Below are 25,501 nucleotides of genomic sequence, written 5' to 3' on the forward strand. Positions count from 1 at the left end.
GCTGGAGTTGCCCTGACTTTCCAATCTGCAGATCGGTCCAGCTGTAGCCAGCCCGTGCACCCACTACACACAAACTTTGTCACAACAAATATGCCAGGTTTGGGAAAGACCATCTGGGGCTGGCTGCAGTCTCTCTTTGCTGCTGTGAGGGGAATGGGGTGGTCCCTCATATAGGATACAAACATACTCAGGGGCAGAAGGGAAATGTAGTTTCCTCCAGGAGTTCGAAATGTTTGGTTTAGAGTCCTGAGCTCTGTCTTCCTGTTTGTCTCCTTCTGCCACTTTCAGATCTCTTGGAGAGACAAGGTGGGTGAGGTAATTATTTTAGAACCAATTAAAAATACCTGTTTGCTATCCTGGGACCAACATGGGTACAACAACTTTCCCCTTTGTAACCCCTCCCCATCTCGCCTCCCCCTCAGCGGAGACTGTCCCATGTGCTAGGAAAATAAGGGTTCAGTCCTGTCACTGGATTGGGTCTTGCCAGCACTAACGAGAGTGAAAGCCTGTGTGCATTAATGACAGCAGCAGCTCTGGGACTCGACCCATAGGGAGAAGAGATGGGAGTGAGCAGGTTATGTTTGTGTCAGGTGTGAGTTACTCATGTGGGAATTCTGCACCGCTGCATATGCACAGAATTCACGTCCAGCGCAGAATTTCTTTTTTTTGGCTTAAAGAAGATAAATTCTGCCTGAGATGTGCTACAGTTCTGCCTTTCACCCACCAGAGGCCCCTGTGGTACCAGAACAAGCAGCATTCAGCTGGGTTCATCTTGGTGGTGATTTGTTGCCCCGAGCTATACCCCAAATGAGAAGAGAGTTAGTGGGTGGAACTTGGGAGAGTCCTGAGACACGGCTGCCTCTGGAGGTGAGGACAGGGTGGTCATTCTCTACTCGCAAGAGGGTGTGGAAAGGGCACAGGAGGAGCAAGTGTCCCCTGTGAAGACTGCCCAGCCCCAGATTATCCAGTCCCAGATGCTTCTTCCCCCACCATACCCCAAACCTCTTCACCCCTCCAACCATCAATTTCCAGTCTTCCCTCGCTGCTAGCGCTTCCTGACTGGCAGAGACCTTCTAAGCCAGTAGTGTGTCAGGGCTCAACCTTCTGGCTGAGTCCTCAGGGCACTTTCTTCCTCTCTCGGGGTGCCATGCCACAGGGGCCCCACAAATCTACATTGCTCAGGCTTTGGCTTCAGCCTCAGGTAAGGGCTCAGGGCCCTGGACTTCAGCCCCGTGCGCTGGGACTTAAGCTTTCTGCCCTGGTCCTCAGTGAATCTAATGCTAGCCTTGCTTGGTGCCCACCCTGAAACCTGCTGGTGGCCCCCAGGCAACCCAGGTCCCCTGGTTGAGAACCACGCCTTAGCCCATGAATCACAGCAATGTTCAGGTTACTACCAGTCATAGAATCATAGAATTTCAGGGCTGGAAGGAACCTCAGGAGGTATCTAGTCCAACCCCCTGCTCAAAGCAGGACCAATCCTCAACTAAATCATCCCAGCCAGGGCTTTGTCACGCCTGACCTTGTCCCAAAGGACCAGTCACTTACTGAGGTCAGTTGAATCTTAGATCTCACGACAAAGACTATACTTGTAGCCACTCTTATAATAACCTGTATTAAGACTTATTTAAAAGGAAACGAGAGTTGTTTACAAAGTTAAAGCAGGTAATCCTATAGATGGAGACAAGTTACAGTCTTAAATTTCAAAAGGTAATAGAAGCCTCTATAATAAGCAAGCCCTATATCTTCCTTAGGACTAACCCAGGCTAATCAGCTGGGGATCTCTTGCTTATGCCTAGAAACTTTGCCCCCCATAGTCCAAGTAGCATACAGATAAATCAGTTCCTTCTGTATGGGGTTTTTTATCCCCTTCCTGCCATGTGCTCTGAGCTGCAAACTCAGCTAATGGGAAGTCAAGAGCACAACAACAGTCTTTTGTCGTCTTTAACATCCCATAATAGTCTATCTGGTGTTGATGAACCTTTCCTGCCAGGCAGGATGTAATGCATTCTGTTGCCAGTCAGCACTTCACCTAGGTAAAGTCTCTGTCCTGTCTGGTGATTTACAGAGCCACAGAGGCTCACAATGCAACTAGTCAGATATTAACCCAGGCAGCAGCTCACAAGCATTCAATAAAGTGTAAACGCATTCTTATAATCCTAATCCCTAATACTAACACAAGTGAGTCAGACTGATTCCAGCTATGTTTTTGTCCCTGTTCAATGAAGACATGGGGGCTTTTGCAAGAGCTAACACCTCATCTACCAGTGTCACAGGCAGGATAGGCAGGGATGGTGTCTCTAGCCTCTGTTTGCCAGAAGCTGGGAATGGGTGACGAGGTGGATCATTTGATGATTACCTGTTCTGTTCATTCCCTCTGAAGCACCTGGCATTGGCGATTGAGCTAGATGGACCATTGCTCGGATGCAGTGGACAGCTCTGAACGTTCTTACGTTCACTGTCTCTGTCAGGAGTATCTACTCATTTGGACTCACTGTGGGGCCACAGAAAGAAACAAGATGTTCTGAGGCAAGAAGGCCCAGTCTCAGAGCCCCAGGGGTCACGCTTCCCAAAAGCTGAAACTAGGCCCAGCCCATGAAAGGGGCACTTGCAGGAGAGACTGTATAAAGGCTGGAGCATCAAACAGCTTTGTAAACCTAAGAGAGCTGCCTTGGGAACAGTGACAGGGAGAATTCCCCAGAGTGACTCCTTTGATTCTGCTCTTCTCTGGCCTTTGATTCATAGAATTATAGAACTGGAAGGGGACCTCGAGAGGTCATCTAGGCCAGTCCCCTGCACTCAGGGCAGGACTTAATATTATCTAGACAATCCCTGACAGGTGTTTGTCCAGGCTGCTCTTAAATATCCCCAGTGATGAACATTCCAGAACCTCCCTAGACAATTTATTCCAGTGCTTAACCACTCTGACATTTAGGAAGTTTTTTTCCTAATCTCTATTCTAAACCACCCTTGCTGTAATTTAAGTCCATTGCTTCTTGTCTTATCCTCACCGATTCAGAAGAACAATTTTTCTCTGGCATCCTTGTAACAACCTTTTATGTACTTGAAAACTGTGATCGTGTCCCCTCTGAGTCTTCTGCAGACTCAACAAACCAAGTTTTTTCAATCTTCCCTCATTGGCCATGTTTTCTAGACCTTTATTCATTTTTATTACTCTTCTCTGGACTTTCTCCATTTTGTCCACATCTTTCCTGAAATGTGGCCCCCAGAACTGGAAACACTACTTCTGTTGAGACCTAATCAGTGCGGAGTAGAGCGGCAGAATTACTTCTCGTGTCTTGTTTACAATACTCCTGCTAATACATCCCCAAATGATACTTACTGTTGCAAAAAAAGTGTAACTCTGTTGACTCATATTCTGCTTCTGATCCACTATTATCCCCAGATTCGTTTCCACAGCACTCCTTCCTTGGCAGTTATTTCCCATTTTGTAGAATTGTTCCTTCCTAAGCACTGTACTTTGCATTTGTCATTATTGAATTTCATCCTATTTACTTCAGACCATTTCTCCAGTTTGTCCAGATGATTTTGAATTTCAGTTCTATCCTCCAAAGTCCTTGAAACCTCTCCCAGCTTGGTATCACCCGCAAACTTGATAAGTGTAACAGAGAGACTCTGCTGCTGGATGATTTTCACCATGTGTCAGAGGGTTACACCCTGGTAGGAGGGGGCTAGATCTGTACTGGAATAAGGTCACTCTGTGCTTCCCAGTGTGGCAGAACTTAGAATGTCCATTAGCAGGGGAAATCCTGAGGGGAATCAACATGTGGAAAGGAGAGAAACCCTGTCTGAATTCTCTCACATTGCCCTTCTCACCCTGGCAGGCTACAGAATAACGTCCACGTTTTGCTCCAGATCATCCCATCCTCCCAGGGGGAAGGCAATGGCTGCAATGGAGCTGGCTCAGGTAAGGGATTCTCAGGGAGCTGATGGTGGGTTCTGCTTGGAGGGAGAGAAGCGTTAAATGTATAGGAGGGTGGGAGCCAGTGATGAGCTGCCAAAATATTAACAACAGGTTCCTTCCTCCTCACTTCATGAGGGGCTCATGCCCCCCCGGGGGTCGTGTCCCATCCAACCCCCCCTGTTCCTTGACATCCCCCCAGGGACCCCTGACCCATTCCCCCCTTCCCTGTCCCCGACTACCCCCTACTGCCCCATCAAACCCCTCCTCTCATTCTTGATGCCCCCTCGGAACCTCTGCCCCATCCAACCTTCCCTTCTCTCTGTCCCTGACTGCCCCCCACCACCTCATCCAACCCCTGCTCCTTCCTGACTGCCCCCTGGGACCCTTGCCCCCATTCAATTCCCTTGTTCCCTGCCCTCTGACCGCCCAAACCCCTATCCACCCCCTACAACCCACCAAACACCCCCTCCCTGCTCCCTGCCCCCTTACCACACTGCCTGGGGCCAGGACTGGGACAGCTCGGCCGGGACCGTGACTGGCGCCGCAGGACCCAAATCCCAGAGCCAGGCTGGAGCTGCTCGGCTGAGACTGGTGCTGCGGGGCCTGAGCTGGGCCGGGTCGGAGCCGCTCGGCCGGGACCAGCCCCAAGCCAGGGGTGCTTAGACGGGACCCGGCTGGGGCGCTTGACCATAGCCAGGTGGAGCCGGACTGAGCCACGCGTGCCATCACGCCCCCCCCCCCCCGGACCAGGTTACCTGCCTGCTGCTTGTTTCAGTCTTCCCTTGAACATTTGGTTCGCAGGAAGCAGGGGATGGGGAGGAGAAGGAGGATGGAGCTTTCAGAGGAGAGGGGGAGGTGAGCTGGGGCTGGAGGCCGGGTGGACAACTGCCCGAGCCTTTGTTAAATTTAAAAGCTTTTTTAGAACCAGTGGTCCTGGGACAACCTGTTCTAAAAAGGCTTCTAAATTTAACAACCTATTCATGCGAACCAGCTGGAGCTCACCACTGGAGGGATCTGCTAGAGGTGGTGGGAGGCAGGAAATATCTTTAGTGGAGAAAGGGAAGGGGACAGGATGTGACAAAACTGCTGAGACTTGTGTACTTTAGGCTGTGATGGGTTGTCACCCCGGGGTGAAGTCTGGGGGGCTTCTGGGAACTGCTGTGCCCTCTAACCCTCAAGCTGGGCTGGCCCTTCTCACATTGCTTTTGCTTGAGATTAGGCCTGCCTCTCCAGGGCCTGTTATCACCCAACACGACAGCAGGTGGCTCCATGCAGGCAACTAAGCTACCTGAGTGCGTTACCTAAGCCACTCAGGGAGAGAGAGAAGACAACAGCCAATTTCCCAGCGATAAGGGTTAGCAAACAGATCAAAGCAGATTACCTAGCAAATAACCGAAAACTCAAACCAAGCCTAACTTATTATCTGGATAGAATTTGAATTAGCAATTTCTCACCCTGACTGATGATACAAGCAGTCCACCAAGTTACCATACGCAAGCTAGAAATCCCTTTACCCCGGAACCAGCACTTCCCCCAGTTCAGTGTTCGTTCCTCAGGTGTTTCCAGAAGATCTCTTGTGCGGGGAATGAGGCCAAGAGCTGATGTCACACTCCACCTTATGTAGCTTTTCCATATGGCAGGAACCCTTTCTTCTAACCTCAGTTCCCAGTCCGGTTTGTGGAAAAATACAGGTACCAAAATGAAGTTCATTGTCATGTGGTCTAGTCACATGCCCTGCTGAGTCACAGTAGCCATGACTCCTAGGCTGGCTGAACCGTTCACAGGAGGGCTAAGCTCTTCCACAGTCCATTGTCTTTGTTGAAGAGCCATGAACACTGTCTGGCTTCTTCATTGTTGTACCTGAAAGGCTCGTTGTGGCTGTTAACCCAGAGTAAGCACATTTGAAAGATAGATACAGAGTCAATATCCATAACACAGGTAAGATAATGATATTCAGCAAATCATAACTTTTCCAGTGACACCACACATGAGACACTTTGTACAAAATCAGTCATGTCCTAATCATATTATAATCCTGCCAGTATGTTGAATATGGGCTGTAGTGTCAGATAGGTTCTAATTTCGAGGCACAGGCTTTGGGAATGAAACTTCCCCTCTTTGTGGAACAGGAAATAACCCTCCAGCCAGGGCTGGGACAACTTCCCAGACTCCCAGTGCTGAAACCTGAACCTCCTGACACTTCATTAGTTACCCCCATCCCTAGTCTTTGTGGCAACTGCAAACTTTATCGGTGATGATTTTATATTCTCTTCCAGGTCATTGATAAGAATGTTAAATAGCACAGGGCCAAGATCCAATCCTTGCGGGAACCCGCTAGAAAGAAATCCACTCGACCATGGTTCCCTATTTACAATCCCAGTTTTTAATCTATTTAATGTATGCCATGTGTATTTTGTATCTTTCTACTCAAAATATTGTACTGAACCAACTCATGTGCCTATATATATTACATCAGGACTATTAGCCGGAAGTAAACTTTTGATCTCATCCAATAAGGATATCCAGTTAGTTTGATAGGATCTATTGTGTCTACACCTTTTTAATGGGTACTAATTATATTACCCTCCTTTCTTTCTTAGTGAAATCCAGTATTGGCTGCTCCATTCTCTTGCCCAGTATCGATTTCAGACTGACACACTTGTAATTAGCTGCGTCATCTCTTTTATACTTTTTAAATATTGGCACTGCATTAACTTTATTCCAATCTTCTGGAATTTCCCAAGTGTTCCAAGTCCTAATTAAAATCAACATTACCAGTCCACCATGCTCCTCCAGCAGGTCTTTCAAAACTCTAGTTATCTGGACCATTGTTAGGATTAATTTTGTCCTTTTAAAAACTTCTTTCTTATTTTCATTGGTTGATAATTGATTTCTGCTAGCTTCCCTTGCCAACTTTCTACAATTCTGACCTTCTAACTTCTATTCTTTACTATTGAGTTCCCCTTTCTTCCATATATATTATTTGGAGAGTGTTGGGATTCCTACCAGGGAGCTACCAGCAGGCTCCAGAGACAGCCCCATCGCCTATGTTAAGCTCTGGCTAGTAGCTATGTGATAAATGTGATGACCCTGCTTCCGTCTGTCAGCTGGGAGACACAAAGGTTCTCTCTTCCTCCTGGCTGCTCTAGGCAAGGTGGGGTGGGACTCTGTTAACATGTGCCTCCTGGAGCTTCCATTTACATGGTGCTGCTGTTCCATTAATAGTGGGGTCGTGAGTGGGGCAGCAGGTCCTGAGTGTTGGACTCTTTCTTTTTCAGGGGCTGGTGACTTTCGAGGAGGTGGCTGTGTATTTCACTAGGGAGGAATGGGCTCTTCTGGACCCTGTTCAGAGAGCCCTCTACAGGGATGTCATGCAGGAGAACTATGAGACGGTGACCTCGCTTTGTAAGAAGTCCTGTCCTCTGGGTTATTAGAAGCTGAGCAGTAATAACTTTATACCTTTATTCATCATTCAAGTTTTGACAAGTTTCTTTGTCCCCCTTTTTTTCCTTATCTCCCATACACTAGCAGGCAGCAGGGAGGGAGGAGGTAATAAGGGATGAGGAGGGAACACAAGAAGCTCCCAAGGCGCCGGGAGGTGGTGCCGGCTGCGAGTAATGGGAAGAAGGAGAGGGGAGTGTGGAGGAAGGGCACGCAGGAAGTGGGCTGGGTGGGTCATTGGGAGGGAGGAGAGGTTTGGGGATCTAGAACTGTGGGGGATCCCAGACCTTTAACCCTGAATCCCTACCCAAACCTCAGGTAAATCCTAGACTTCAGCATAACCACTCTCGCAAAGCCTCAACTTAATATAAGGCCCTGAACTGTAGCAAGCTTAGGCTACGTTTACTAAATCGTATCACTAAATCGACCACGGCTAGATCGACCTCAGAGCATCAATCCCGGCTGTAGTGTTGACCTGCCCTTAATAACCCATTTCTTTATGCTCAACTCTTTGTCTCCACGCATGTACCAAAATAATAAGTAATACTCTGATCATGGCATCTTACCTCTAGCAAGTATAAAATTGCCCACAAGATGTGAGACTAGCTCATAGATCATAAAATCAGGTCATGGTCAAGAAGAGTGAGAGTTTGGAGAGAGTCTTGTCCCCTCTCTTCCCATCTGCAGCAGCCACAAGCTGTCTTCCCTCCAGGCTCCTTGGATCTTTGAGCCTGTCCCTCCTGAGGTTACGTAGCCCAGTTCTTGTTTCTTCTTCTCTTCAGAAGAATTAGAGGCTGTTGCTCCTGAATGTTAGCGTTTAATTCCCCAGCCTTCTCCTCCCACCGGGGGAGTTTAATTCTCCCTCCCATTTCACCTGAGTCACTAGATTTCCTAATTCTGCAAAATGTGCTTTTGCAATGTCACAGTTCAGGGGTAGCTAAGCCTTTGACCTGCCTCCATGGTCTGCTCAAGGAATGGCCCCTCAGGTATCAGGCCTCTAGCCAGCCCCTCTCTATGGATAGGGACCCACATGCGTCTCCTTTTTGACCAGTGTGTGAGGATTGCAGCTTGTCCTCCACTGTGTTTGCTGGATTAACGTCCAGTTCCTGTGCTTTGCTTTCTCTCCAGAGGCTGTGAGCAGTGTGTGTAAGATAGAGGTGGGACTTTTGGTGATACTTGTATGATGCCAATACACACCTCAGTTTCCTGCTGTGATTGGTATTGCTATGATTATAAAGAGCAGGAGACGTGAGGTGTTTTGTCACATAGCTGTCATGGGGTGATATGAATGGGTCATTTAGGACTCACTGGGAGTAACCTACATCAATCTAATACCCAACAGAGACAAGAGAATGACTGTCACCCAGGGCTGCCCAGATGATTCAGGGGGCCTGGGGTCTTCGGTGGCGTTTCCCGCTTATCTGCTCTGACACCGCAGAGCATTTTCCTCGTGTCCCCCTTACCAGCTGGAAGGTTTTTACTAGTGGAATTCCTCAAGGATCGGTTTTTGGACCAATCTTATTTAACCTTCTTATTACTGACCTTGGCACAAAAAATGGGAATGTGCTAATAAAGTTTGGGGATGATGCGAAGCTGGGGGGTATTGCTAACACGGAGAAGGACCAGGATATCATACAGGAAGATCTGGACGACCTTGTAAACTGGAGTAATAGCAATAGGATGAAATTTAATAGTGAAAAGTGCAAGGTCATGCACTTAGGGATTAATAATAAGAAGGTTCGATATACATTGGGGACGCATCAGTTGGAAGCAAGAGAGGAGGAGAAGGACCTTGGGGTATTGGTAGATCACAAGATGACTATGAGCCGCCAGTGTGATATTGCCGTTAAAAAAGCTAATGCCGTTTTAGGATGCATCAGGGAAGGTATTTCCAGCAAAGATAGAAAGGTGTTAGTACCGTTATATAAGGCACTGATGAGACCCCACCTGGAATACTCTGTGCAGTTCTGGTCTCCCATGTTTAAGAAGGATGAATTCAAACTGGAACGGATTCAGAGACGGGCTACTAGGATGATCCGAGGAATGGAAAACCTGTCATATGAAAGGAGACTCAAAGAGCTTGGCTTGTTTAGTCTAGCCAAAAGAAGGCTGAGGAGGGATATGCTTGCTCTTTATAAATATATCAGAGAGATTAATATTAGGGAGGGAGAGGAATTATTTAAACTTAGTACCAATGTAGACACAAGAACAAATGGGTATAAACTGGACACTAGGAAGTTTAGACTTGAAATTAGACGAAGGTTTCTAACCATTAGAGGAGTGAAGTTCTGGAACAGCCTTCCAAGGGGATTAGTGGGGGCAAAAGACATATCTGGCTTTAAGATTAAGCTTGATAAGTTTATGGAAGGGATAGTATGATGGGATAGCCTAATTTTGGCAATCGATCTTTGATTATCAGCAGATAAGTATGCCCAGTGGATGATGATGGGATGTTGGATGTGATAGGATGGGATCTGAGTTACTGAAGAGAATTCTTTCTTTAGTGCTGGCTGATGAGTCTTGCCCACATGCTCAGGGTTTAGCTGTTCGCCATATTTGGGGTCGGGAAGGAATTTTCTTCCGGGGCAACTTGGTAGAGGCCCTGGAGGTTTTTCGCCTTCCTCTGCAGCGTGGGGCATGGGTCACTTGCTGGTGGATTCTCTGCAGCTTGAGGTCTTCAAACCACAATTTGAAGACTTCAATAACTCAGGGATAGGTTAGGGGTTTGTTATAGAAGTGAATGGATAGGATTCTGTGGCCTGCTTTATGCAGGAGGTCGGACTAGATGATCACATTGGTCCCTTCTGACCCTAGAATCTATGAGTCTATGAGCTCTGATGCCGCAGAGCATTTGCCCTGTTTCCCTGTTCCTGTTCCCCCTCCTGTTTGACTCAGTTTATATAGTAATATTCTCAGGTATACCTTTGCTTAACCAATCATTGTACTGAAATTTAATTAACCAATCCTAACACATTGAAACATAATTCTCTAACCAACTGTATCCCACTACTTAATTAACTTACACCTAGCAAAATTAATTATACAGCAGACAAAAACAATTAGAGAACCAGACTGATTAACATTGTAAAGCGGTGGCCATAAAGATAAAAGAATACAAAATGAGAGTTTCACAACCACAAGCATTGAGTAGTGATTTCTTGCCAAACCAGTCTGCTATCAAACTAAGTTTTCTTTAACCATCTTAAGATCTGTTTCTTTATCTGGTAGTGCTGGGCACTATCAGGACAGGATCATCTTCCTAACAGCCCAATAGCACCTTATTTCAGTGTGACTGGTTTGGGATGTGAGGATGTGACCCTTTGCTTCCTTAATATGGCTGCCCCTGCTGCTTAATCAAAGGCCTTAGCCTAAGGACAAGACCTCAGATTGTCACGGTAAGAGAAGGCCCTTACAAATACAGACAGTGATTTTGATTCTTTGTTTTCATACTCCTGTAAGTAGCTCAGTGATAAAAATACACCTAAGTTCTTACACTATAGGCTTTACAGGCAGGCCTGAATATCTCTATTCTAACAGTGGGTTCTGTCCCTTATCCCATTCTGTGCCTGTCTTGTGTATTTAGATTGTAAATTCTTCAGGGCATGGGCCATCTACTATTCTGTGTTTGTACTTGTCTTAGCACAATGGGGACCCACTGTTAGTTGCTCCTTAGCACTAATGTAATGAATATGATTTATAATCATAATAACTCTCCTGCCTCTTTGAGCCAAGGAAGCTGGCCTTGGGATGTTACTGCTTAACAATGAGCTCGGGGTTAAAACCATGGACTATTCTTTGTGACAAGTATCCCACAAATTCCACTGACCTCCCTGGTTTTCTTTGCCTGCAGTAGGGTTTCCAGTTTCCAAACCTGATGTGATCTCCCAGGTGGAACGAGGGGAAGAGCCGTGGGTTCCAGACCTCCGTGGCTCTGAGAAAGAAGTGCTTCCAAGAGCTGCCTGCACAGGTGAGGACTTGGTTAAACCAACTCAACAACTGTGTGGGAATGCAGGAAACATTTGGGTGCCCCACAAAGACCCTGTGAGCTCTCCAAGTTCAGGATTGTTCCCTGCAGATGTGAAATCATAATGGCAGATGTCACTCATGGCTTCCCTCCTATTCTGACTGACAAGTGGCAGCAGGTCGCTCTGCGATCTCACTTTCCTCTGAGTGTTCTCGTGAGATGCAGACCAAAACTGATCCCTTCCTCTCTCCTCTGGGGAAGGTTTTGGGGAAAATCAGCTCCTGATAGGTTTGATCTCTCCCACACATATTTTGGATTGTTCATCCCTTTTTCCATTCCTCTCTCTGAGATTTTCTTTCTTTCCGGTGCAGGTAGTGACCTGTGTCTGGATTCTCTCTGTCTCCCATCAGGTGATGGGATGGTGAGTGAGAATGAGGAGGAGAAACCCCATCAGGAAGATGCTGAGCGAAGAGAAGCACATGGAATGTTATCAGGAAGATCCAAAGAGAATGTTTCCAGGAGTTGTGCACTCCGAGAAAAACCAAATGCCTGTGTGACTCAGGGGAGGCCAGAGGGAAACTTTAGTAGCCTCTCAGACCTTATAACAAGCGGTAGAATCAACTTGGAAGAGACACGCTACAGGTGCCATGAGTGTGGGAAAAGCTTCAGTCAGAGCTCAAACCTTATCACACATCAGAGAATTCACACGGGACAGAAGCCTTACACATGCTCTGAGTGTGGGAAAAGCTTTCGTTGGCGCTCACAACTTATCGGACATCAGAGAATCCACACAGGAGAGAAGCCCTACACATGCTCTGAGTGTAGGAAAAGCTTCAGTCGGCACTCAAACCTTATCACACATCGGAGAATCCACACAGGAGAGATGCCTTACACGTGGGGAAAAGCTTCAGTCGGCGCTCAAACCTTATCAGACATCAGAGAATCCACACGGGAGAGACGCCCTACACATGCTCTGAGTGTGGGAAAAGCTTCAGTCGGCGCTCAAGGCTCATTAGACATCAGAAAATGCACAGGAGAGAGAATTGTAATAAATCCCTTGACTAGGGTTGGCAAAAACGAATTTCTTTTTAAAAAATCACATTAGCTAATTCCCACATAGTGATTTTTGCATCATCTTCACCGTGGTGTCTCAGCTCCACCAGATAAGTTGCCGCCTTCTGCCTTTTGCAGCTCATCCTTCTTTGGGGTCAGACCTATGATCTTTTCTATCAATGCCTTTCCTTTTGAATCATAGGAGTGTGTGTCCCTCCAGCCTGGAATGTTCATCAGTTCCATGTGGAGGAGAGAGGTTTGATCCCAACAAGCTACACTGAGGCAAAAACTACCTGTACCTTCCATCCACTAGGACTGTACATGGCATTGGCTGCTCAAGTTAGTCATCTTGGTGTAAAAAGTTGTAGTGCAGATGCAGCCCAGGTGCAGTGGTTGGCATTAGCTTTCCCCTTGACCTGACCTAAACTCCATCACTTTTCCTAGTCTAAACTAACCCTGAGCATCACGGTTATCCTGTTCCCCCATTTCAAAGCAATTGTTAGTCATCGAGTTCTCCCTTGGGGAACAAATTGTTTCATTCCCAATTGTTCAGATGTTGCTTCAGGTTGTGCTGGAGAGCAGATATTTTCATTATTATTTTCTGCACTTAAAATATATTGAACTATAAGAAAGAGCAGGAAGAGGGCAAGGATAGGGAAAAAAGTCATTTCATCCTCTATAACAGACATTGTTAGGGTAAGTCAGAAAGAGTCCCTTAATCCCCATCACTGTCCTCCTTCAATCCATGCTAAAACCTAAGAATCCTTTTCCTTTCCCCAGTTGTGGGGTGAGAGACTTCCAAAAGTGCTCCCTGTGCTATAGCACATGGCTAAGCTCAGAGAATAAACCCCAAATCTCCCCTGAGCTTTGCTTTTTGAATTCTATATTTCCGATAGCTTCAAGCCTGGGCATTGTGATTATTAACCAGTTTCTCTAGCACTGTTCCTACCACCGTTTCTGTAACATATTTTGTTTTTTATGGGACAGGGTTGTTATTCCTTTGCCTAACCCCAACCTGGAAGGCCAGGTTGTCTGTTTTCTCTGGCCCTTCCTCGCAGACAAATCTGACAGGGTTGAACCTGCCTGGAGCAAACAAAAAGCCCCACCAGTCACACAGACAAAGCAGATAGACATACACAAGACACAGAAGAAACTGAATAATTTGAGCTATCAACATTTCCACTTTCCCACAGCATGTTAGTTCTGAAGCTTGTTTTAATTTGTTTATTTTCTTGGAACCAGAACTGGGGAAAGAGAACACTGGAGTCAATGGAATTACAGCAGGAAGGGATAAGTCTCATGATTTGTCACTAACCAAAGGCTTTGTAAACAGAGCGATGATGCTACTGAATGGTCTGGCTAACCCTGCAGTTAGAAACAATCAGCTCCATGGGTGGTAAATTGACAGGCTTTGCTGTTGATCATGAAATAGCAGCTGTTGAAAGGTAATATGCTTCTATTTCAATGCCTCTGGAAGTACAGAAAACAATGATGTGTGTTACAGGCAAGTTGCCATTTCTCAGAGCCCCAATTTCTATTGTGTGTGTACAGGAAGGTTTGAATGTGTAGCAGGTGGTTTGATAAAGCCTAGCTATTTTATGCATGTAACAGACTCCTGCCCACCTCCAGCAGAGGTTTCAGTCACATACTATGGCAACTTACTGAATGTGACTTAAATTAGTCCATTCCTCCCCATAGTCAGTCTCTGACCGGAATGTTAGAATGAGGCAGAGAACTGGGAAAGTATCACAGTAGGAATACATTAAAAGGTGGGATTAATCAGAGCTGGGGTGCAGACAGAACCTGTTCTACAGCTGGTGAAGTGATAGGGACACACTCCCACTAGTGCATGCTCTGAAATAACGGCAGAAGCAGATCAAAGAGAATGAGCTCATGTGGGAGCTATGGGCAGCTGCCCTGTCAGTGCATCACTCACCTGGCAGGTGTTACACAAAACACAGCACTTCCCCTCTGGAAGAGAAACACTTCCTACCACTGCCACCACTTCATTATACTGTCCATGAGGCTGTTTGTCCTGCAGGACTTGGATCTCTTTGGGTGGTCCATGGTGATCCATAAAAGAGCAGGACTCATCCCAATGGAAATCTCTTCACTTCTTTCTTAGTGTTACCTTCTTAGCCCTGGCTTTGGAGATGACATTAGCCTTATCCTATCTTGATTTTAGGTAGGATTTTGATCACCTTCTGGGGCTTGGCAGCTTACAACTTTTGAGGGCTTTTCTCTGCCTTTTTGGTCCCTGCTGCAGTCAGTACATGCTAGACATGGGCATGGTGACCTTCCTGAGGATCTTGACAGCTTTATCCAGCTTCTTGGGGGCTATTTTCCTGCTCACAGCCACTGTCATCTTCTCATGCCTTGTTCTGGGGCCCAGCTGCTGGTTGAATGGGAAGGAGCCAAAGTGCTGGTGACTTTAGCCCGCACCAAGTTGCCTTTGCTTGTCAGACTCCTGAACCCCAGCTGGACGTGGCTCTTGTTCTTCTGCACAGCACAGCCCTGGACAGGAGGGATCTGCAAATGTACATTCATATGATCCCTTTGTTTAATGGATGAAAACATAAACTCTACACTTAGAGGATTGTAACTGATTTCAGCTGATGGACAGGTTTGCTAGGTTTTTATGCATTTGGACAGTGAAATGTTTAATGTTTACATTCATTTCAAGCATCCCCGTATAGTGGAGCTCCTGAACATAATGGAGAATGGAAATGAACATGTTTTCCCTTTTTTCACAAATAAAAATAAGAAAATAACAGGCTTATTAGAGGACACTTGGATTTGAAGCAAGGACCCCTTGATCTTCAGTCAAACACTCTACCACTGAGCTTTACCCCAATGAGAGCAGATACTTTCCCCATTGTAGCTGTGGCACTTCAGTGATTCCAATAGCAGGGGCAGGTTCTCTCTGGGGCACAGAGATATTTCGGGGAGTTGGTGGCTCCTTTCTTTCCTCACTCTGGAGTAAACTCAGTTTTTTATTCCATGGTACCTGTTTTATGGAATAACAACAGCAGCTTGAAGAAAGAGGAGAGTAACTATCTCATTCTCTGAGCTGCTGAAGTTGGCCACATCCCCTCTGTCTGACCATTGCTATTGCAGGAGAGAAAGTTTCAATGGAATTGAATGCCTTGGCTCAAACTAGAGACACAGAAAGGTTTTGCTGTTCGTTGAACAGCAAAGGAAATTGTGTCGGTATGTGAAACTGAGGAGGGACATAAAATGCCCACAGAGTGGCGCAATGCCCTAATCCAGGCCTGCACAACTCGTAAAGCGGCAAGGACCACATTACTCTAAAGTAAACAGCTGAGGGCCAAAACCCCCTTTGCCTGTGATGAGTGGCTCATACTGCAGTCTGCCCCAGTGAATGAGGGCTAGAGGGAGATTGGGCAGTAGCTAAGACTGAGGTGAAGTGGAGATAGTGGGTGGAGGTTCCCTTGGTATGGGGATACCCATAACTGTAGGGGTACTGCCAGGTTAAAAGGGGCACCAGGGTCCTGGGAGGGACAGGGGGCCAGCTTCAGTAAGGCAGATCACCGGCCTGCGGAGGGCGCTCTGACGTCTGGAGAGCTAATTCCCAAGTTGATCAGCAGGAGGTGCCGCCAGGTGAGTCTGCCCCTTCTTACATTGGGGAAGAATGAACATGGTTTTTGTAAAGGAAAATCATGCCTCACAAATCTACTATAATTCTTTGAGAGAGTCAACAAGCATGTGGATAAGGGTGATCCCGTGGATATAATATGCTTAGATTTTCAGAAAACCTTTGACAAGGTCTCTCTTCAAAGGCTCTGAAGCAAAATGGGATAAGACGGAAGGTCCTCTCTGCGATAGGTATGGTTCAAAGGCAAGAAAGAAAGGGTCTGGTTTTCAGAATGGAGAGGTAAATAGTGGTGTCCCCCTGGGGTCTGTATTGGGTCCAGCACTGTTCAACATACTCCTAAGTGATCTGGAAAAAGGAGTAAACAGTGAGATGGAAACATTTGCAGATGATACAAACCAGCTCAAGTTAGTTACGTCCAAAAAAGAGTGCAAAGTGTGACAAAGGGATCTCACCTAACTGTGTGCCTAGGCAGCAAAAAGGCAGATGAAATTCAATGTGGATAAATGCAAAGTAATGCACATGGGAAAACATGATCCCAACTCTACATCTAAACTGATGGGGTCTAAATTTTGCTCTTACAACTTAAGAAAGAGATCTTGGAGTCACTGTGGATACTTCTCTGAAAACATCTACTCAATGTGCATCGGCAGTCAAAAAAGCGAGCAAAATGTTGGGAAGTCATTAGGAAAGAGATGGCTAGCAAGACAGAAATATAATATTGCCTGTCTATGAATCTATGGTATGCCCACATCTTGAATATTGGAGCTGGTCCCCCATCTCAAAGAGATATATCGGAATTGGGAAAGGTATGGAAAAGAGCCACCAAAATAATTAGGAATCTTGAACAGCTTCTGTTTGTGGTGAGATTAATAAGACTGAGGGGAGTTTTCAGCTTGGAAAAGAGATGACTAAGGGGGGACTAGAATAGAGATCTATAAAATGATGACAAGTTTGGAGAAAGTAAATAAGGAAGTATCAGAGGGGTAGCTGTGTTAGTCTGGATCTGTAAGGAAGTGGTATTTACTCCTCATAACACAAGAACTAGCGGTCACCCGATGAAATGAATAGACAACTGGTTTAAAACAAACCAAAGAAAGTATTTCTTCACCCAACACACAGTCAACCTGGGGAAACTTTGCTAGAGGATGCTGTGAGTGCGAAGACTATAACACCAAAGAACTAGATAAGTTGATGGAGGAGAGGTCCATCATTGGCTATCAGCCAGGATGGGCAAGGATACAAAACCATGTTCTTGAAGTGTCCCTAACCTCTGTTTGCCGGAAGCTGGGAATGGGTGACGGGATGGATTGCTTGATGATTCCCTGTTCTGTCGATTCCCTCGCGAGCACCTGGCATTGGTCACTGTGGGAGGATAAGATTCTAGGGTGGCTGGACCATTGGTCTGATCCAGTGTGGCTGTTCTTATGACCAATAGAGGGCAGTCCCCACCAGCAATATTTATATTTGGTGCACTGAAAGGGCTAACTTTCCAAAGGTGACCAAAATGATTAGTGAAAGTATTTTGGAGAAAAACACTTAACAGAACAATGTAAATGAAAATTGGAAGCTGTTGTTTAAGGAGCTTGTTAGATGAGGCATAAACCACATTGCATAATTAGCTGAGCTTGCAATGACCTTCCACTCAACTTGCTGACATTTCTCCATCTGCAAATGTGGTACCCATTTTAAAATCTAGATCCAATCAATTACAACACGTCAGGGAAGATTCTAGGCATCAGTGATCTGATCATTGGGTTGATGGAGGTAAACAAGACATTCCCATAAGGCTCCCACCCTCTTCCCAAGAGCCATCCTCATCCTCTCTACCCTTTCTGCTCCCACATCCTCTGCAAACTTTCGAAGACAGATGCCTGGTAATGGCCTTTGCTCGTGGGAATGTCGCCTAGTGGTCAGGGTTTTGGTCCCACGAGGGGGGGAGGGTGCAGCAGATTGCAGGAGAGCCCAGGGGCTTCCCATGGGCTCTGACCCAGGCCACTCTGAGGGCAACACTTGCTACCACCCTGCTATTGTCCAAAGTTTGCAGTTTATCACAGGAAGCTCTGACGGGTGTCAGTTCACTGCTTGGCACCTCTTCTCAGCTGGGCATGTCATGGCAGCTCTCTCCTTCTTGGGGCGGCAGCTGTCTCAGTTACGCTGACAGATCCGGGTTGGTGACTTGTCAGTGGGTGGGGTCGAAGTGGGAACTCAGGAGCTTAGTGAATGGGCCTCTACAGCATGAACTAAAAGCCACCTGGCTGCTAGCTAAGACTGCAGAAAAGACTCATTTTCTCTCTCCCTCAAAGTGATCTTGATACCACTAGCTGGGGCACACCACCACACCCTGGAGGTGTGTGAATTACATACTTGCCCTAGCTGAGGAAGCGTATCCTGAGCTTCAGAGAGTTCCCAGCTGTAATCCTGGACGACCCCTGTAACAATTGGCCTCTGGCAGGACACTGCTGAGAGTATCAATTCAGGACAAATTGCTTAGAGCAGAGCAGTCACAGTACTGCCTAGAATATGAGGCAAGTGTATTAGAGAACCAGAGAGCACAGCCGCTCCGTGTCAGAGCCCCAGAGATCCCGCAGAAATGATGAGCTGCATGCCATTCTGGGTGGTGCCCCTGCAACAACCCCACCTGTTGCTTCCCTCCTCCCCCAACCCTTCTGGGCTACAGTGGCAGTGTCCCGCCCCCCATTTGTGTAATGAAGTAATAAAGAATGCAGGAGTGAGAAACACCGACTTCTTAGTGAGATAAAATGAGGGGGAGGAAGCCTCCAGCTGCTATGATAGTCCAGGCAGGACATTAAAGGGTGGGGGGGGAGAGGAGCCCACCTTCCCGCTGCTATGATAGTCCAGGCAGTACAGAATCTTTTCATTAGACTTGAAATGGCAGGGAGGGACTGATGGAGCTCAGCCTCTAGTTGCTATGATGGAGGCAGTTACCAGCCGTTCTGTACTATCTGCCAGGATTGACCAGGGGTCATTCTCATTTTTACCCAGGTGCCCCGGCCGACCTCACTGAGGCCAGCCAGGAGCACTCACAGGCTGATGGTGATAATGGATAGCAGTCATATTTTACCATCTGCCACTAGGAAGAAGATGCTGGTCAGCGCTACAGCAACTCGTCTACCAGCAGCATGCGGTAGTCATAGGGTGACACTGAAAAAAGGCGAGATTTTTTTTTCCCCTTTTCTTTCGGGGGGTGTGTGGAAGGGTGTAAATTGATGACATATACCCTGAAACACCCAGGAAAATGTTTTTGACCCTTCAGGTACTGGGAGCTCAGTCAAGAATACAAATACTTTTCAGAGACTGCAGGGATTGTGGGATAGCTGTACCCTCTCCCTCCCTCCATGAGCATCCATTTGATTCTTTGGCTTTCCGTTATGCTTGTCATGCAGCACTGTGTTGTGGACTCTGTATCATAGCCTGGAGATTTTTTCAAATGCTTTGACATTTCATCTTCTATAACGGAGCTGTGATAGAACAGATTTGTCTCCTCATAGAGTGATCAGATCCAGTATCTCTTGTATGGTCCATGGTGGAGCTTTTTTTGGATTTGGGACAGCATCACCACCTGTGCTGATCAGAGCTCCTGTCATAAACAGATAGCTAAGGGTTAATGTTCTTTTACCTGTAAAGGGGTAACACCAGTAACCTGAAACACCTGACCAGAGGACCAATCAGGAAACAAGACTTTTTCAAATCTGGGTGGAGGGAAATTTGTGTGTGAGTTCTTTGTTCTTTGTCTTGTGTCTGTACCCACTCGGCTATGAGAGTGATTTTTCTGTTTCCTGGCTTTCTAAACTTCTGTTTCCAAGTTGTAAGTACAAGATAGTAAGACAATAAGGTTTATATTGTTTTGTTTTTGTATTTACATGTGTGTAGTTGCTGGAGTGTTTTGAATTGTATTCTTTTTGAATAAGGCTGTTTATTCATATTTCTTTTAAGCAATTGACCCTGTATTTGTCACCTTAATACAGAGAGACCATTTATATGTCCTTTTCTTTCTTTTTATATAAAGCTTTCTTTTTAAGACCTGTTGGAGTTTTTCTTTAGTGGGGACTCCAGGGAATTGAATCTGTAGCTCACCAGGGAATTGGTGGGGGGGAAGAATTCAGCGGAAAAATCTCTGTGTGTTAGATTTAGTAAGCCTGACTTTGCATATCCTCTGGGTGAAAGTGGAGGGAGAGGGATTAGACCTCTCGGTACTTCTGTTTCCAGGACTGGAAACAGGGAGGGTGGAGTCCCTCTGCTTATATTCATGGAGCTTGCTTCTGTATATCTCTCCAGAAACCCAGGAAGGGAATACCTGGAAGGGAGAAGGGGGGAAATGGTTTATTCTCCCTTTGTTGTAAGACTCAAGGAATTTGGGTCTTGGGGTCCCCAGGGAAGGTTGTTGGGGGAACCAGAGTGCCCCAAAACATTCTAATTTTTTGGGTGGTGGCAGCTTTACCAGGTCCAAGCTGGTAACTAAGCTTGGAGGTTTTCATACTAACACCCATATTTTGGATGCTAAGGTCCAAATCTGGGAAAAATGTTATGACATGAGTGGCAGCGTTGTGGGAAAGATATAATATTCCTACTGGCTTCTGGATTCTATTTTTCTTTTCTCTGCTAGGGGCTTTTAAGCAGAGAGGATTTGGTGTAAAAAGGAACCAGAGGGAATTTTTTTTCTGTTCTCTCCTGGCAGTAGCTTGCATATTAAGCAAGGAACCATTAAGCTGTGACAAACGGGTCTTTTGTCAAACAATAGCACTCCGATTGTGAGTCAAGTATCCAGCAATACACATGCAAATAAAGTGGTTTTTCTGGTTTACTTTACATTTAAAAGATTAGCTAGAGGAAGAAAGGGAAAAAGGCACTGTTACTAGGCAGACCCCAGGAGGCAACAGAGAACCTGCAGTACAGAGAATAAACACCGGAGGGCACCAGGGTGTCACGAAAACCAGAAGCAGTACAGCTCGAAGCAATGGAAAAACAGAACTGCTCAGAAGACAAATGGCCAGAGATGAGGCAACTCACAAACAAGTGATGGAAAGGCTACAAAAACAAGAAGAAGCCAAAAATGCAGCCCACCACAGAAAACTACAAGGAGAAGAGGCAGCCTACTGCTGAGACATGGAAAAACAACAAAAAGAAAGTGAAGAGAAAGAAAAACAGAGAAAACATGAACTGGACTTAGCGCAGGCTGGGCAGCATGCGCCAGCCAATCCTAACAACCCTTCGCCAATTATGGTTCCACATGCCAAGAAATTTCCCACCTACAAGGCAGGTGATGACACTGAGGCCTTCTTAGAAAATTTTGAAAGAATCTGTCTTGGGTACAGCTTCCCTGAAGACCAGTACATGGTAGAATTGAGGCCACAGCTCAGTGGACCTTTAGCAGAGGTGGCAGCTGAAATGCCTAAGGAGAAAATGAACGACTATAAACTTTTTCAAAGCAAGGCCAGATACAGAATGAGGATAACCCCGGATCATGCCCGTCGGCGTTTCAGAACCCAAAAGTGGAAACCAGATGTGTCATTTCCCAAACACGCCTACTACGTTGGGAAAAATTATGAGGCCTGGATATCAGAAAACAATGTTAAATCCATAGACGAACTGCACCTCCTCATTCAAATGGAGCAGTTCTTGGATGGTGTTCCTGAGGACATAACACGGTACATACAAGATGGAAAACCCAAAAATCTCACCGAGGCAGGGGAGATTGGAGCCAGATGGACGGAAGTGGCAGAAAGCAAGAAAGCTACTGTCAAGGGGAACGAATACCCCAGAGGACACACCGACAATAAACCCTACAACCGAGGGCAACCAAAGACCCCACCTACAACCCAAGGAAAGCCACAGACACTCTATTCTCCCACCTCACCAGTCTCCAGTAACTCACCTTGACTCAGTGACCAGTCAGCTGGAAGATGCCTTAAGTGTAATGAACTGGGACATATCAAGGCCAACTGCCCAAAGAACACCAACTGAGTGCAAGTCATTACACCACCATCACACCAAAGATCCCCAGGTCCAGATGCCTCTCAAATACCCTTGGAGCGAAGGGAAATTTTGAGAGTGGACGGAAAGAAGGTGACTGCTTGGATGCTCTGACATCCTTACAGATTCAGGATCTAATTTCCTGGCAGGGACCATGCAAAAACTGTGGGAAACTCATGGGGTGAACCACTTGGTTGCCACCCCGTACCACCATCAAACCAATGGCCTGGTGGAAAGGTTTAATGGAACTTTGGGGGCCATGATACGTAAATTCATCAACGAACACTCCAATAATTGGGACCTAGTGTTGCAGCAGTTGCTGTTTGCCTACAGGGCTGTACCACATCCCAGTTTAGGGTTTTCACCATTTGAACTTGTGTATGGCCACGAGGTTAAGGTGCCATTACAGTTGGTGGAGCAGCAATGGGAGGGGTTTACACCTTCTCCAGGAACTAACATTCTGGACTTTGTAAGCAACCTACAAAGCACCCTCCGACACTCTTTAGCCCTTGCTAAAGAAAACCTAAAGGATACTCAGGAAGAGCAAAAGGCCTGGTATGACAAACATACCAGAGAACGTTCCTTCAAGGTAGGAGACCAGGTTATGGTCTTGAAGGCGCAACAGGCCCATAAGATGGAAGTATCATGGGAAGGGCCATTCATGGTCCAAGAGCGCCTAGGAACTGTGAACTACCTCATAGCATTTCCCAATTCCTCACTAAAGCCCAGAGTGTACCATGTTATTTCTCTCAAGCCTTTCTATTCCAGAGACTTACAGGTTTGTCAGTTTACAGTCCATGGAAATGATGCTGAGTGGCCTGAAGGTGTCTACTACGAAGGGAAAAAAGACGGTGGCGTGGAAGAGGTGAACCTCTCAACCACCCTGGAACGTCTGCAGCGGCGACAAATCAAGGAGCTGTGCACTAGCTTTGCCCCATTTTTCTCAGCCACCCCAGGATGGACTGAATGGGCATACCACTCCATTGACACAGGTAATGCTCACCCAATTAGAACCTCACCCTACCAGGTATCTCCTCACACCCAAGCTACTATAGAACGGGAGATCCAGAACATGCTACAGATGGGTATAATCCGCTCATCTACCAGTGCATGTGCATCTCCAGTGGTTCTGGTACCCAAACCAGATTTGGAAATATGCTTTTGCATGGACTACCGTAAGCTAAATGCAGTAACTCGTCTGGACAACTATCCAATGCCACGCACCGATTGGATCTATTGGAGCTATTGGAGAAGTTGGGACGTTCCCAGTTCATCTCTACAATAGACTTAACCAAGGGGTACTGGCAAGTACCACTAGACGAACCTGCCAAGGAAAGGTCAGCATTCGTCACGCATGCGGGGGTGTATGAATTCAATGTCCTTCCTTTCGGGCTTCTAAATGCACCCACCACCTTCCAGAGGCTGGTAGATGGTCTACTAGCAGGACTGGGAGAATATGCAGTTGCCTACCTCGATGATGTGGCCATTTTTTCAGACTCCTGGCCCGAACACCTACTACACCTGGAAAAGGTCTTTGAGCGCATGAGGCAGGCCGGACTAACTGTTAAGGCCAAAAAGTGTCAAATAGGCCAAAACAGAATAACTTACCTGGGACACCAGATGGGTCGAGGAACGTAAACCCCCTACAGGCCAAGGTGGATGCTATCCAAAAGTGACCTGTCCCAAAGTCAAAGAAACAGGTTCAATCCTTCTTAGGCTTGGCCGGGTACTACAGGTGATTTGTACCACACTACAGCCAAATCACTGCCCCACTGACTGACCTAACCAAAAAGACCCAGCCAAATGCAGTTAAGTGGACTGATGAGTGTCAAAAGGCCTTTACCCAACTTAAGGTAATGCTCATGTCTCACCCTGTGCTAATGGCCCCGGACTTTGACAAGCCATTCCTAGTAACCACAGATGCATCTGAGCGTGGTATTGGAGCAATTCTCATGCAGGAAGCAATGGATCACAACTTCCATCCTGTCATGTTTCTCAGCAAGAAACTGTCTGAGAGGGAAAGTCACTGGTCAGTCAGTGAAAAGGAATGCTATGCCATTGTGTACGCCCTGGAAAAGCTAGGCCCATATGTTTGGGGACGGCGGTTCCAGCTACAAACTGACCATGCTGCACAAAAGTGGCTTCATAGTGCTAAGGGGAACAACAAGAAACTTCTTCGTTGGAGTTTAGCTGTCCAAGATTTTGATTTTGAAATTCAGCACATCTCAGGAGCTTCTAACAAAGTAGCTGATGCTCTCTCCTGTGAGAGTTTCCCAGAATCCAGTAGTTAAAAAGTGTTCTTAAACTGTAGAAGTCTGTTAGTTATGTACTTAGTGGTATATGTAAAGGTGCATGTGTTGAATTTTCTCCCCCAACACTCAAGTGTTTGTTCCTAGAATCTAGGCCCATATTAAACAAGTTCCAGCAGGTTTCTCACACTCTGTCCCCCTCCCTTTCCTCACCCAGGGTATTCCCTGCCCCCTCCAGCCCTAACTCCCCACAAGTTACCACCTCTTCAGTATTTCCTGCCCCTCCCCTCCAGCAGGAACCCCCCAGCAACCCCCCAATACCTCCGACCTGAGCTGTGCCACTGTAGCCGGAGAAGCCCCCCTTTCCCCCGGCCGGGCCGGGAAGCGTTAATGCCTTCCTGTGCCCTGCAACCCGCCCACCCCGCTCCCACCTGCTCCAGCCCCTTCCTGTGCCCTGTGACCCCCCGCTCCCAGCTGCTCCAGCCCCTTCCTGTGCCCTGCAACCCCCCCCAGCCTGCAGCTGACACCCTCTGCTGAGCCGGGCACTGCGAGCAGGGGGACCTGCTACACCAGCCCCTGCCCCTGCTTTTCCCCTGGGGAGCCCCAGCCCCTTTCCTGCCCCTCGGCCCCAGCTCTGCCGCTCCCCGGGAAGAGGCGGGGGCGGGTCTGAGAGGCACCGGCTGGGGGAGGGCCGGGGCCGAGGGAAAGGATGAGCTGTAGGGGGAGGGTCAGACTGGACCCAGGGACCTCCCTTCCCTGGGCGGGAGAGAGCGGAAGCGCCCCCGGGGCAGGCTGGGAGATGTAGTTCCTGACTCTCCCTGGACCGGAAGTGACGTTGGGTGGGAGAGAAGAAGCCGAGTTACAAACGCGCGCAGACCGCTCCGGCTCTGCCTGGCTCGCGTGGGCCGTTGCAGCCTCTCCTAGGGCCGGAGAAGGATTTGTGCCGTGGGGGCTCTGGGCATGCGCAGATCGGGGAGGAGGAGAGTCCCGCACGTGCAGAGGCCGCGTCACCCGCTGCTGGGGCCTCGGGCCGGGACGGGGTGGAGCAGAAGAGTTTGTGCCGGTGAGACCCGTTAACCCCCCCGTGCCCGGCCCGGGCCCTGCCCCGCGGGAGCCACCCAGGGACCGCCCTGGGCTCTGCCCGCCCCGCTGCGGAGCTGCAGCCTCCAGGTCCCGGAGCGAGCCCCGGGGGGGGGGCCGGGCCGGGCCGGGCAGTGACTCTGCCCCAGTGTCCGGGGGGGGGAGGGACCCGGCATCTCGCAGCG

General features: G+C 47.5%; 1 protein-coding gene across 1 annotated transcript in view; it reads left to right on the top strand.

Annotated features, from left to right (window-relative positions):
* The window catches only part of LOC127039731 (zinc finger protein 250-like), a 522,029-nt gene extending 509,447 nt beyond the window's left edge, over positions 1-12,582 (top strand). The window contains exons 4-7 of the mRNA XM_050933589.1: positions 3,850-3,925; positions 11,214-11,330; positions 11,699-12,221; positions 12,519-12,582. Coding sequence (XP_050789546.1) covers positions 3,850-3,925; positions 11,214-11,330; positions 11,699-12,221; positions 12,519-12,582 — 780 coding nt within the window. The remainder of the gene's footprint in view (positions 1-3,849; positions 3,926-11,213; positions 11,331-11,698; positions 12,222-12,518) is intronic.
* The last annotated feature ends 12,919 nt before the right edge of the window (positions 12,583-25,501 follow it).

This window comes from Gopherus flavomarginatus, chromosome 23, assembly GCF_025201925.1.
Source record: "Gopherus flavomarginatus isolate rGopFla2 chromosome 23, rGopFla2.mat.asm, whole genome shotgun sequence".
In the NCBI taxonomy this organism is placed as follows: domain Eukaryota; kingdom Metazoa; phylum Chordata; order Testudines; family Testudinidae; genus Gopherus; species Gopherus flavomarginatus.